Below are 13,892 nucleotides of genomic sequence, written 5' to 3'. Positions count from 1 at the left end.
CACTCGCCCGTTGAATATCTACTAGGCGTTCGCTTATCGGACAAAATCTAGGGGGGCTTATTGTTGTTAATTGCGCAAACCCCTAGTGTTATGATTTGCACTTGGCGTTATTTTTGAGGAACTCGTTCAAAAGTGTGCGCTACCGCTGTTTTCCAACATGGATGACCTTTATGATGAGTGAGTATTTCTCTTTCGGGTGTTCAACAGTATCTGCCACTGAAGTACTCTAACTTTGTACTGTAGATTTGGAAACTATATTGGAGGTGCAGAGGAGTCCGAGGAGGAAGAGCACCATGGCCGCGTCCCCACTAATTATGCCTATGATTTTGGGTCTGAGGAGGAGGAAGAAACAGCCGCTCCAGATCAACAGTTAATGGAGATTGATGGTGAGGGTCTATAATATCATAATCACTACCTGCCCTCTTTGAGCTGACTGTTCTTGATCATAGAGCAAGGACCTTCAAATGCGGTTATTCTTCACGAGGACAAGCAGTACTACCCTACCGCGAAACAGGTGTACGGAGCCGAAGTTGAGACATTGGTGGAAGAAGAAGATGCGCAACCATTGTCGCAGCCCATTATTGCGCCTGTTGAGCAGAAGAAATTTACTGTTCAAGAAGCAGATTTACCGCCGGTGTTTTATTCACGCGAGTTTATGACTGATATGTTAAACTTCCCGGATCAAATACGAAATATTGCGCTGGTTGGCCATTTACATCATGGAAAAACGGCGTTTATGGACACTCTGGTTATGGAGACACATGATATTTCCGAAAAGCTAGATAAGAGGACGGGAAAGAAAAAAGACGAACAGCTAAGATATACCGACGTGCATCTTCTTGAACGAGAGAGAGGCATATCGATAAAGTCGGCGCCGATGAGCTTGGTATTACAAGGAACTAAAGGGAAGTCGTACTTGTTCAATATCCTGGACACCCCGGGGCACGTCAATTTCGTGGATGAAGTAGCAGCTTCGCTCCGGTTAGTTGACGGTGTAGTCTTGGTTGTTGATGTGGTTGAAGGGGTCCAGATAAATACAGAGCAGCTGATTAAATACGCCGTTCTGGAAGATCTTCCTCTCACGCTGGTCGTGAACAAGATGGACCGCCTCATCCTTGAGCTCAAATTACAGCCTACCGATGCTTATTTTAAATTGAAACATGTAATCGAAGAGGTCAACACTGTCATCGAGAAAACATTGCCTGGGCAGGGAGAGAAGAGAAGATTAAGCCCCGAGAAAGGAAACGTTGCCTTTGCATGTACGGCAATGAATTGGTGTTTTACCCTTCCGTCCTTTGCGAAAATGTATGCCGATACATACTCAAAAATTGACGTACCGGAATTTGCTCTTCGCCTTTGGGGCGACATATTTTTTAACCCGACAAGCCGAAAGTTTACAAGAAAGGGGACAGAGGAACGATCTAAGAGGTCTTTCGTACATTTTGTTCTGGAACCTATTTATAAGATCTTTTCCCACACAATTAGTGAGAGCCCAGAGGACTTGAAAGCTACACTGGATACACTGGGAATTAACTTGAAACCTTCTCAACTTAAATCTGATGCAAAGGTCCTCTTGAATCTTGTGTGTGAACAGTTTTTTGGGCCTGTCTCGGGGTTTGTTGATATGATTGTAGATCATATCCCATCACCACTAGAAGGGGCACCCAAATTACTCGAAAAACACTATACCGGCCCCCTTGATACTAAAATTGCAGCAGAGATGTCAACTTGTGATCAGAATGGCCAGCTCGTTGTCCATGTTACAAAGCTATTCAGCACTAGCGATGCTGCTAGCTTCAACGCCTTTGGGCGAATAATGAGCGGCACTGCCCGCCCCGGACAACAAGTCAGGGTTCTGGGCCAAGGCTATACGATTGATGACGAGGAAGATATGGTCATAGCCACTATCACGGACACATTCATAGCCGAAACCCGATACAGCATCCCTACGAGCGGTGTCCCAGCTGGAAATTGGGTGCTTCTAAGTGGTATCGACAATTCAATTGTTAAAACTGCCACACTTGTTCCTATCCGCCTTGAGAATGACGAAGACGCATACATCTTTAAGCCAATCCAACATATATCCGAATCCGTATTTAAAGTGGCAGTTGAACCTATCAATCCCTCCGAACTTCCAAAAATGCTAGAAGGTTTGCGAAAAATAAATAAAAGTTATCCCCTGATATCTACTAAGGTAGAGGAGTCGGGTGAACACATAGTTCTCGGGACAGGTGAACTATATATGGACTGTGTACTTCACGATCTTCGTCGCTTGTACGCCGAAATGGAGCTAAAGGTTTCAGACCCTGTCACTAGATTCTGTGAGACTGTTGTCGAAACCTCTGCTATCATGTGTTATGCAATGACGCCGAACAAGAAGAATAAAATTACCATGGTAGCAGAGCCACTGGACGACGGAATCGCTGAGGACATAGAAGCTGGACATGTTCTTATACGCGACCCTGCGAGGAAAGTTGCTAAGTTCTTCGAGGATAAATATGATTGGGATAAATTAGCCGCTCGAAGTATCTGGGCGTTTGGCCCCGATGATATGGGACCTAACATTCTTCAAGATGACACCTTGCCATCACAAGTTGATAAGAAGCTCCTTGGGACTGTAAGGGACTCTATTCGGCAGGGGTTTAGCTGGGGTACTCGTGAAGGACCTCTGTGCGAAGAGCGTGAGTTAATCATTGACTATGGCTTTTATTTCACTCTTTTATTGACACCATTTACTTAGCTATCCGAAATTCCAAATTTCGCCTTACGGACGTAACACTGGCAGATCAAGCAATTTTTCGAGGAGGCGGCCAAATTATTCCCACTGCACGACGTGCCATTTACTCCTCATTCCTCATGGCATCCCCACGCCTAATGGAGCCCATATACACGTGTTCGATGATTGGCCCGGCGGACTCCGTTGCTGCCATATATACTGTACTATCCCGTCGTCGCGGCCATGTCCTAACTGATGGACCTATCGCAGGGACGCCCCTGTATTCGGTTCGTGGGTTAATACCTGTCATCGACTCTTTTGGCTTCGAATCAGACCTCAGGATTCATACACAGGGCCAAGCAACAGTATCACTGGTATTTGACAAATGGAGCGTTGTTCCCGGCGACCCTCTTGACCGGGACGTGAAATTGAGACCCTTAGAGATGGCGAGTGCGATGGCTACCGCTAGAGATTTTGTCCTCAAAACAAGGCGGCGTAAGGGACTCGCAGAGGATGTTACCGTTAGTAAATTTTTAGAGCCAGAGCTGTGGAAGGGATTAAAGGAGAGTGGAGTATTAGGGGAAGGATAACTTATGACTTGAAAAGCAAACATGTTTTCTTCTCATTTATGATATCCGGAGTTTGAGTATTTTGTCTGTAAATGATTAAAAATAGACATGTACTAATAGTCTCACTGCTTATCTGATTAATAACTAGTAGACTGACGATAGGTGTCCAACATTTTCATCAATATAAACGCCCGTGTGCATATAGGTACTCCGTACATGCATACGAATATGCAAGCCCAATGCAAATTTCCCTGCCAAAACCACTGAGTATCCAACTCCATTTCAAAAAGAGCTTCATTTACAAGTCTCCAGCATCTTTTCAATCATGTTCATCAAGCTCGCATTCTCCGCTGCCGCAGCGACTCTTTCTTTATCCCCTAATTGCTTATTCGCCTCCTCTACTGCATTATATGTACCCTCTTTGATCCGTACGTCAAGCCTAAAGCGGGGCGGTAAGCTTCGCTCCAGCCGGACACGGATACCCAAGCCGATGACAGTTGCAAGGCTACAATGAGTAATAGTGGGTGTAACTAGCACAGTTACTTTTCGGAGGGGCGAAGCAGGATTTTCCGGGAGGGCTGAAGTAATAGAGATATCTGGAAGGGAGACGACAGCTAGTTCTCCTAGTGATATAGGGTGTTCAGGGTCGGATATTGTGGATATTAAGTCTGAAAATCTCTCAATGAGTACTTCGACACCCACATGAGCGTGGCGGACACGAACCGTAAATTTCTTGCTCGTCAATCGGCTCTTCTAGTTCATCTTCACTAGGAATCTCAGTATCCGATTTCTCAAGATATGTATCAAACGGGTCATTTTTCCATGGCTCTCCCGATAGGTCACTGCTCGCAAAAATAGTCCCCTCGTATGGATCTGGCTCGCGAGATGAAGAGACGGTCTTCTTTATAGGCTGACGCGTTGGTAAATCCGCAGAGCGGATAATTGTGGGATTGAGATTTTGTAATGGGGCGGACATGTTGACGTAAATCTTTGCCCAGATGTTTCTAGTAGGTCCTGTCCGTCACATTCACAAACAAAGCAAACAACGAAGTGCCGAGATCATGTATTAGGTGCTTTGTTTGTAAAAGGCCCTATTCAGCAGTCTTGTGTTTATACGAACAGCCAGCATTGTGTCGTTTCATCTAGATAGGAAGAAGTGAGAGAGGGGCTTATCTAAGCGCGCCTAGCTAACGACGTCACAGATACGGTCACAGCGATACAGGAGTGGCGGCTCGTGTACTCCGTACCGGACGTTAGTTCGAACATGGCTAGATCAAACCCTATTTCATCTTAACCAATGCGCTGAGTAAGCAACATCCTCTCGACGTTCAGCAAGCCGAGCTGGCTCACTCATTGCTCACTCATGGCTTCAGTTGACTCTGACTGACCCCTTCCAGATTGCTGTACTGCAGGGAGTTTTAGGGGATATTTTGCGCATATTCGTCCGTATCTTCTTAAGACAGAATTACCACTGCTAGTTGCCGTACAATGTCATTCCATCTACCCCCAAATGTTTGCGGAATATGCTCCGTAAAATAACCCCCTCCCATCACAGGATTACGACACAAGGGGGTTTGGTCAATTTTGATCCGGCCCTTATATCCTTGTTCTAAAGCTATCTAGGCCTGAACAGCCTGTTTCAAAATTTTCTTTATTCTGTTTGCTCTCATCTGTGTTGAGCACGCTGAAACATGATAGCTTGTGTTGGATGGGTTGAAGTTTTTGTGATATGGTGTTTTGGAGTGCAGCACAATGGTTTTGTTTTGCATAAACCTCTCATTATACACTTTCTGTCATATTTGCTGCTTTCCTGTTTCAGCTTTGTATCAAAGTGTGAGATGAGCAGGGTCTTCAGTTCGCTCCATAAAACCTGTGCATTTTTCTGATCATATAGATTTCTATCAACACCACACACCTTGAAACACGGGTTAAAAATTATTGTCCCGAGTGATCGGCTCTATATTGATTCTGTGTATGTGCCTGGGAGCCATACCCTCAAAGCTATCTATTGCCTGTGCTTCAAACTCTTTTCTTCCCAAGTAATGACTATTTCCTGAGACTTTGTTACGACAATCCAGGCCCAGCTATGGTCTTTATATTCATTTTCCTTGTGGCTCTATGGGTGAGTATAGGTTAAAGTTACGGCTTTTACTGAGCAACAAAAGTTGAAGCCACTTCCTTTTGTGATTTTCCAGTTTCATCCTTTTATTTTGTGGCACTGCCCCTGGCCTTGAACCTGGATTCTTTTATTCCGGAACTTCTCACTGATGTCACTAATTCTCAGCATGTTGTTGCACCATCTACGGAGATATTAAAGCAAGGGTGAGAATACTAGATGTTGGCATTGTATAGAGAAGATGACACGGCACCAAGAGCACAGCCAGGCGAAACGAGGCCGCTGTAACAGATGACATGATCCTCAAGGAAGCATAAATGACCAGCTCGTACCGTTAGATCACGTTAATTGTGGGCGTATGACGAAACCGTGGAGCTAGTTAGGAAGAAAATGAGAAAAAAACAGAAAAAGATAAGAAAATCAGGCCAAAGTTGGCAGGCCAAACCACCGAGCACGGACTGTTGATGTTGTCTCTAAACAAAAGTCCCCCATTTTTTCCTGAGTGTCCAGAAATGAATACGTTGGTGGTAGTGGGGATTCACTCGAAAACCAGATCAGCAGCGAAATACCCGAAAACAATAAGGCTATAACTTTCGCTTGCCGGGCGCCTTGAGCTAACTAGTCTTTGACATGGTGGGTCTAACTTATCCTTGAATTCCTTGTCTCGTTTGGTGATATCTGATACTGTAGTCTTTTGTAATACCATAAGAGTATTTCTAAGCCAGGGCCACTCTAAAGCCGATGCACTCAAGGCACACTCTAAGATACTTGTTCGCAGTGGAGCGGGGGAATCGACTTTATCGCCCCAAACTTCGCCTACGAGCATGAACCTTGCTTCTAGATGAGGGTAAGAGGATTTAGAATATCAATTTTGGGCACTCGTTAAGGCCTGTTCCGTATCTGCACGGAATAGAATATATTCCTACCTACACCGACTGGACCCAGGAACGGCGACGAAAACGGGGGCTAAGATGGGTTTGTTTAACAGCTGGGATACGACTGTTTAGCGTCAACTAGCAAATCAACGATATGGCCTTTTGAAAAGGCTGCTAAGCGCCGCCCTCTGTTCCCCGACCCACCCAATGAAATGCAGGTCAAGGAGATCCTCACAGGCCGGCGAATCACGCTGGGGACTTGAAAGTATGTCGTAGCACACCCATGCGCAATGTTACATGTCCCCGGCGTTTTTTTCACTGAGACCCAAACAAAATGGAAACCAAAATCGCGCTTCGCAGGTTGTGGCCGGAGGCATGAGTGGCTTCACTTGGTGTCCATCCGTGATGATCCCCCTCTACCCGGTTGAAGGAGGGTAAAATCCACGACAATAACGTCTATTCACTTCAGTTAACTGGCAAGCCGGTTCCTTGCAGATACAGTATGGTGATACCGCTCGACGCGAAAATGATCCGCAGAGTAGCAGAACGCAAAATTGAAGAGCCTCGCCCCGGACGGTGGCTTGCTCTTTGTGAAGACCGTGGCGGCTGACAGCACTCGAATTATCGGGGCATGCCAATCACCATCAATGCTGTCGTACACAACCCTCTCGTGCTCTGTATACCCGCACGCAACAGGAGTCGATAACTAACTAACCTGAGACACGGCTCGCTCTTGGTCCGGAGCGGAGCTGCAAAATAACAGTCCTTTTGAAAGGCAGCCGCGTAAATGTGACGACCCCCCAACGGCTAGATGGATCGGCTGGCCTGGCGAGCTGCTGGCATCCCTGCGGGTTCCCTGTCGAGAAGTTCGCGATGTTCGTACTTCAAAAATAGTAACGCTAGGCCGGTTCGGGCAATCGTGATGTGCTGCTTCGCCCTCCTTTAGCGAGTCCAGCTTCACGCTGACCTCGAGCAGCGACAAACCGAGAAGACGCGCATGAACTCCCGAGAGACCAATTGCCATTCTCACCTCCTATGGTTGGCCCCTCAAAACGGGCGGCTGTCCCTATTTTCGCCTGCTTCACTGCCTCCAAACCAATGATGCTCGCCCCTTGCCAGTTAGCATGCTGGGGCCAATGATGCCGTGCAGAATACACAGAAAAAGCAGTGATCACTCTAGTGCACCAACTTACGTCTGCTCAACTTGCGCACTGCATGTATCAATTGGCAACTGGTGCTTCTGTTCCTGCTTTGCACGCGCATCGATGGCCGGTTTGATACACCCCTCTTTGAGCCTCTTTCTCCCACCTCTCTCTAATATCAACCCGCGGCCCCCAAGCCGCTCAGTTGTGACTATATTCACGGCAACTCAGGTGCTTCTATAACAGTAATGGCTGTGTTGGCTCGTCCGGTACCCCACTCCTTCACTTCTCTACGAGCTGGCCTTTTCTCCGGCCCCCTGGATCCGTTTCAGTTGGCTTTTGGTCAGATATATATTGTTTCATGCGGCTGTCTACGTTATATTCCCTGCTATTCACCGGGGCCGTAGCACTCAGGGTCTGGGCTTTGTGGCAGCATTCACGTCACCCCCAAAAGTGGGATTTCATGTCTCCGGGCTACGGGTCCTAACGACTCCACTTTTGCCAGACCTTCCTACTTTCTTCTATATTTCATCTTCTTTAATGAGCGCATTTATATAACTTTCTCTTTCCCCCCGCGCCTAGCTTCACCTTGCTCGCAGCCCAGATAACCGGCTTTCTTTTCTTAACACACCACTCTCTTGAGGCCAGTTTTAGGAATTTGTTTTCATCTCAACTTAACCTTCTTTTTAACTGTTTTCTCGTTTTTCATTTTAAACCACGTTTTTTTGCGTCTCTCAGAGGTCTGGATGCTGTTCTTCTCATTCGGCCTCGATTCGATACTCCTGGAGCGGCATATATCAGTGTGTCCTTTCCCCCATTTATTTTAAAAATAAATGCAACCCATCAGTCTTGACAAGGGAGAGATGCCCTCCAGGGAAGGGCTTAAAAGTACATGCCACCATTCCTTGCTTCTACATTTCAGATGAATGATTCAAAATAGAATTCTGACTGTGACTTCAAGGCTATGTTTTTGTTGATGAACATAATAGACATAAACGCCTGAAAGGTATATATATACTGCTCTTTCCTATTCTAGTGCATATTTGTAGCTAACTTGATCCAGTGACAAGGGCTTGTAGTGGCTGCCGCAAACGAAAGATTAAGTGTGACTCAGCGACTAGTAATATCTGGCCCTGTGCGGCGTGCACTAGGCTGAAGCTCGTATGTGTACCGCCTAACTGGAGCAATTATTCGGAGGATTCTCGATATGGCCAAGAGACGGAACCATTCCGATCTTTTCCTGAGATGTCATGCCTCCATAATGCTCAGCAGCAAAATTCTGCCTTTCAGAATGATCTAGAGGAGTTTGCTTTTGACCCTTCCGTTGTAAATATACCGAGGCGTCCGGCCACAACCAGCACCAGCAGCAATCAGCTACTGCAACCGCAGCCTTACTTAGGTCATTTGGAAAACCAGAATCTATTTATTTCACAAATCCCCGTATTATCCGCCCACAATGGCCTATTGCAACCTCCTTTCAAATATCGCCCGCGTGATATCAACTTTGAAAACTGCCCATCTCTTGATACCAATCTCCCTAGACCTACCACTTTTACGGACTCTACATTTATCTCTACACCTTCGCCTTCAATGCGGTCCTTTTCCTCTAGCCCTGTATTGCAACAAGAAGGAACTTCTCTAAATCCTGAGTTGTCTATGATACAAAGCTTGGATGAACTATTTGGCCCCCTAAAGATCGAGATAAATGGAATTGGTGAGCCCAATTTTTACATAATGTGCCTCAACCCATTACTAATAGTTAACCAGCGCCGTATATCCGGCAGCAGACAAGCTTGGAATACTTGCCTACTCCTGTAATACCATGTACAGCAGAAAATACTCTGCCAGCAGCATATACTGATTTAAGCAGCCCCCTCACCATACCCGAAGACCTAATGCCATGCGAACAGGATGCTATAGAATATTTCGACTTGTTTTTTGACCATGTTCATCCATATATCCCAGTCATCCATCGCGCTCGCTTTTATGAGCAATGGAATGCCGATAAAAATAGCGTATCTCCCCTTTTGCTAGAAGCAGTATTTGCTTGTGCTGGAATGATCTGTGGGGATCCTGCCATTGGGATGCGATGGCTCAACCTGGCAAACGGTAGGCCTTGCATGTTATCTTACCACCCCTATCTTTTCTAACAGTATATTCAGTACACGAGTCGGCATTTTTAGAAGCTCCGAGGCTTAGTACTATTCAAGCATTATTGCTGCTTCTAAAGGCGCGAGAAGTTGCGCCAAAAAATGGCTACTACTACAGATCGTGGCAACTAGTGAAAACCATGATTTCGATGGCCAAGGACCTCAATATTCATGAGCATTATAGCTACCATGCTGACGGCAAGAATTGCGGCATGGAATCTACAGAGTGTCTAATCAAATCCAGAGTATGGCAGACCTTACTTATCACTGAAGTATTGATTGGTGTACCACAAGGTCAGGAAACAGCCGCATCTCACACTTTATATGATTTTTAACTCTGTTGTTAACATTTATACTAGGACTCAAGGATTTCGGGGTAGATATAGAAACGGTAGAAGCTAGAACCTCATGGAACATTTCCGGCCTCGATGCGTATGAAACGGAAAGATCTCGACAATATTCTTACTTTGTTCGCATTGCGTTGAATATTCGCAGATTTGCGGATAGTTATAATCAAACTAAAAAGCAACACAACTGGGCCAAAGACCCTCGTTTCACGAAAAATAATAACTTACTTGACCAGTGGCTTACTGACTTGCCAGCGGACCTTCAAGTTTCTCTGCCGTCAGCAAATTCTTCTCCCTGGCTATCATCCCATTTTATGGGTAACCTGAATATCTGTTTTCATCTCAATGTCATTTTACAATACCGGCCACAGCTTGAAGATTCAGCATATGACCAGTCGGATGGTATGTGGAAGGCTCGCATGGATCGAAGTCTTTCTTCAGCAAAGACCATTTACCATCTTCAGGAAGCAATAGTCTCATCTTATGGGCTGCATGGTTTATGTTATATGCAAAGAGGCATCCGATTTACTGTATACTGCACGCTGACTTGTCTCACAGTATACCTGGTATGCTTCTTCTCCCTGCTGTTGCTATCGATTTTTATTAACCCATACCACAGAAAGCTCTAACTTTCACCGAGTCTCACCTTGATATCGATGCAAAGTTATATTTCTCACGACACATGCGGCTTCTTGAGCAGTGTAACGAGGAGTGGTCCCTACCTGAAATCCAGGCTTCGTTGTATACTGTTCGAGCAGCATTGTCTGCAAATATCAATATGCCTTTCGACTTGAACTCGTTTATCTTTCCATTTGACTTTGATTCACATAATTCAACCCAAGTGGCTCAACCCATACCTCAAAACACCCCAAATCGTGCACTTCAGAGCCCAGACACTATAAACGATGCCACTGCCTCTCCAGTCTTACTCTCGACAAGGACAGAAATAATACCCACGACTCCTTTGCCAATGATTTTTGAAATGCTGCCATGTGATACAGCCATCAGTTCCTCCATTGGCATTCATTTAGAAGACGGACTTGGGATTTGGGACCCAACCCGACTTGTCACGTAAGTTTTAATATATCAGCTAATTCTCTACGACCGCATTTGCTAATTATTTCCTCCAGGCAAACGGACCTTGAACTCTCTTCAGGAGCGTTATTAAGCCCAGCCTCATCTCCAGCCTCTGTGGTAACACCAAATCGAAACGCAGGGGATTATAATTTTCCTATTCAATTCGACATGATCACCTCTCCCTTCCAAAAGGACTGTCCCTATTACACATTCGATTTCGAAGCATCAGCTACATCTAGGGGTATACAGGATTGGAATGGCGAGATAAGCGGTATCTATTCTGTTCCAGGGTTAAAGAGGAAATGGGATGAGGTAGAGAGTTTTTTTGAAGGACAGATTACAACGACAAAAATATAATAAAGCGCTGGCCGCCCAAACTATTTCTTCTGCCCAAATAATAGGTCAGCTGCTATGATATTATGACCTTGCCTTCTTGGCCCATTTGTTTATGTGTTGTATGAAAAGTTACGGAGCTACCCCTTGGATATTAGCTGAGCAGCTAATGTATAAGGCGAGCAGGTGTAAAGTGCTGATTTGGGGCGTTGATAAAATGTATCATTGCTCGAGGTTGAATCTATTCCGAATCTATATTGTCTTGGCATATTTCAGTGTTAAGCGGACATTTGACATCATATAACATGTCCATGTTGTGCATATGGTAGTAAAAATGTATAATTCATGCGACCCAACAAGATACCCATAGCATGTCAAAGCCAAGAGAATATTTAATGGAGTTTCACAACAAGATACAGAAGTAGCTAAACCCATATAACCACTGTAGGATTTTGTTGCATCTTTCTCGTGTTGCTGATTTATCGGCTGTTCAGCTCCATTCAGTATGCAAGGTCGAATTCATAGATGGTTTTGAATCGGACAACCAAATGCTTGTGCAAAGCGCCAAGAGCAAGATATGGTAGCCAAATCGGTCTCATATCCAACATTAAAAGGCGAAGGTCATTATATTTGGAGCAGTATTTCAAATGTACGAAACGTATGGCATTTTACCGTCTAGCCTCTTCGCGTCACGCCAATCCTGTCATCTCGGCTCCTGATGATTCTCGCCTTATCGCCTGGTAAAGGTTTTAATTCGTCGTTTGGATCAACAGCTCCAGATTTGTTTTCACTGCTAGCGCCAGTATTTTGTTGCCCTTGTTGCAATTTTTGCTGCTCTTTTTGTCGAAGTAACCGGGATTCTTCAAAAGAGATTATGTCTTCCGTTGTGATGGTGATAACAGTCGGCTTGCGGCGAATCATCCTTGTTGAGTTCTCTGCTTTCTAAGGATCTTTTTGGCACGTGTTATTTATTTTTTTTGAAAGGCGAATGCGAATGCGGTGTTGTATGATCAGAGCCTGGGATGCTTAAAGTCGAAATCGTTGCGGGGAGTACGGAGTACTTCGCACCTTTCTTCAGACTGTTGTTGCTGACTAACAAGCTTCGATCTCATAACTAGTCACGTGGATGGCCATCAGCCAGAATTTCGATTTTGAAGAACAGAAACCAGCGAACATCAGGTCCCGTCCAACACCAGCCTAATCAGGACTCATATATTGGACTTTTCATCGGCTGTTGCAATGACTGCCAGCCTAGCACCTCGGTGCTACGCGGCCTCTTCGTACCAATTTAGAATCAGGACATTAGCCATTGCGCGCGAGTTTTCTTCAACATGCGGAAGATGGGATGACTCTACTCGTGGTATGCATGTTTTAATAGTCGGGGACTTTAAAAAATGTATGCCTATGAAGCTAATTACTTTACAACAGACCCTCCGAAACGTCCATCGAATGCTCATTTTGATCGCCCCTTTCGTCGCCAACAACAAGCAAACTCGCCTTCACGACCCTCTTCATCTCCTCATTCCAAAGATTTCACGTTCCGCTCTTTTAAGCCTGGGTCTTCTCCCGGTATAGATGCCCGTTCGCTTGGTGCAAACCCAGGCAGCTCAGACAATAATGGCAACCCTCGTATGTCTCTCTCAATCAGGAGAGTCCCCCATGGAGGCGGACCGAATAGTAGCCTACGCAGTGGGAACCAAAAAATTTTATCAGCAGCGAATTCATCATTACGTTTGCGGCGGAATCCGGCCGGATCAAAGCGCCGTTCACCACAAGCAAAGCTTCGCCGCCCTATTAAAAAGGCGACTGTATTCGAACAAGATTCCTTCGAAGACGACGATAGATTACCCGAGGGTGATATTATTGGGTACGAAAATGAACTGCTTCAAAAAAAATACAAAAAACCTGAGCAGTATACCCCTACTGTGTATACTGTGGAAAAATTAAAGGACACATGGCCGGCTCTTCCAATAGGCCAAGGGGATAATTTGGTCGCTAATTCCGTAAATGTTATGGACAAGTTGAATTGGCTGGGGGCTCGGTATCTTGGGTCCTATGAGACCCCACAAGAGCTGGCGAAACGAATGATGGATGGGAAGAGAGTGTACTTCAAGAGTGACGATGAGAAGGCGGAGGTGTTGGATATTGTGAAAGAAATGGCGACTAAGAGAACTGAAGAAATGACCGAGCGAAAGGGAACAATTGTTCCACCTCAAGAGGCTGGTTTCGAGGCTGTCACCGATAAAGAGACGGAATCGCTCGTCACTACCTTGGTTAAAGGAAGATATGACCGACCTCTGGTGGACAAGCAAAAAGCAGGACCCTCCCCCCTTGTGGCAGATGTGCTGAGACAGTTGACAAACAATGGCACTTATCAAAATGTGCATGCCGAAAAGTTCTTGACCAAATTTTTGGATCACCTGCCTGCCAATTTGAAAAATAAGACGCAAAAGGCGATTTAAAAGGGCTTTTCCTCAGGGACAGCCATGTACCATAGAAACTTGTATAGGGTATTTCATCTGCTTACGTCCATGGCATGGGAGCGTTTTTAAATGCTCAATTCTCTT

General features: G+C 45.4%; 5 protein-coding genes across 5 annotated transcripts; 3 read left to right on the top strand and 2 right to left on the bottom strand.

Annotated features, from left to right (window-relative positions):
* Window positions 1-157: 157 nt before the first annotated feature.
* On the top strand, window positions 158-3,306 carry LOZ57_003726 (uncharacterized protein; the record flags this gene model as incomplete). The annotated part of the gene is made up of 4 exons (XM_049252774.1): window positions 158-177; window positions 244-386; window positions 450-2,681; window positions 2,741-3,306. 4 exons carry the CDS (start codon window positions 158-160, stop codon window positions 3,304-3,306), a joined length of 2,961 nt encoding a protein of 986 aa, XP_049108273.1.
* A 273-nt stretch (window positions 3,307-3,579) lies between these two features.
* On the bottom strand, window positions 3,580-4,261 carry LOZ57_003725 (uncharacterized protein; the record flags this gene model as incomplete). Its single annotated transcript, XM_049252773.1, has 2 exons — window positions 3,580-3,953; window positions 4,009-4,261. 2 exons carry the CDS (start codon window positions 4,259-4,261, stop codon window positions 3,580-3,582), a joined length of 627 nt encoding a protein of 208 aa, XP_049108272.1.
* A 4,402-nt stretch (window positions 4,262-8,663) lies between these two features.
* LOZ57_003724 (uncharacterized protein) lies at window positions 8,664-11,349 on the top strand (the record flags this gene model as incomplete). The annotated part of the gene is made up of 6 exons (XM_049252772.1): window positions 8,664-9,132; window positions 9,186-9,527; window positions 9,581-9,862; window positions 9,928-10,481; window positions 10,535-10,986; window positions 11,046-11,349. The coding sequence occupies 6 exons, from the start codon at window positions 8,664-8,666 to the stop codon at window positions 11,347-11,349; spliced, it is 2,403 nt and encodes an 800-aa protein (XP_049108271.1).
* A 651-nt stretch (window positions 11,350-12,000) lies between these two features.
* LOZ57_003723 (uncharacterized protein) lies at window positions 12,001-12,246 on the bottom strand (the record flags this gene model as incomplete). Its single annotated transcript, XM_049252771.1, has 1 exon — window positions 12,001-12,246. One exon carries the CDS (start codon window positions 12,244-12,246, stop codon window positions 12,001-12,003), a length of 246 nt encoding a protein of 81 aa, XP_049108270.1.
* A 318-nt stretch (window positions 12,247-12,564) lies between these two features.
* LOZ57_003722 (uncharacterized protein) lies at window positions 12,565-13,787 on the top strand (the record flags this gene model as incomplete). The annotated part of the gene is made up of 2 exons (XM_049252770.1): window positions 12,565-12,685; window positions 12,754-13,787. The coding sequence occupies 2 exons, from the start codon at window positions 12,565-12,567 to the stop codon at window positions 13,785-13,787; spliced, it is 1,155 nt and encodes a 384-aa protein (XP_049108269.1).
* Between the last annotated feature and the right edge of the window lie 105 nt (window positions 13,788-13,892).

The sequence above is a fragment of the Ophidiomyces ophidiicola genome, assembly GCF_022830035.1.
Source record: "Ophidiomyces ophidiicola strain CBS 122913 chromosome Unknown scaffold_13, whole genome shotgun sequence".
NCBI lineage: Eukaryota > Fungi > Ascomycota > Eurotiomycetes > Onygenales > Onygenaceae > Ophidiomyces > Ophidiomyces ophidiicola.
Note: the sequence above shows the minus strand (reverse complement) of the source record. Positions and strands in the feature narration are given on the sequence as shown.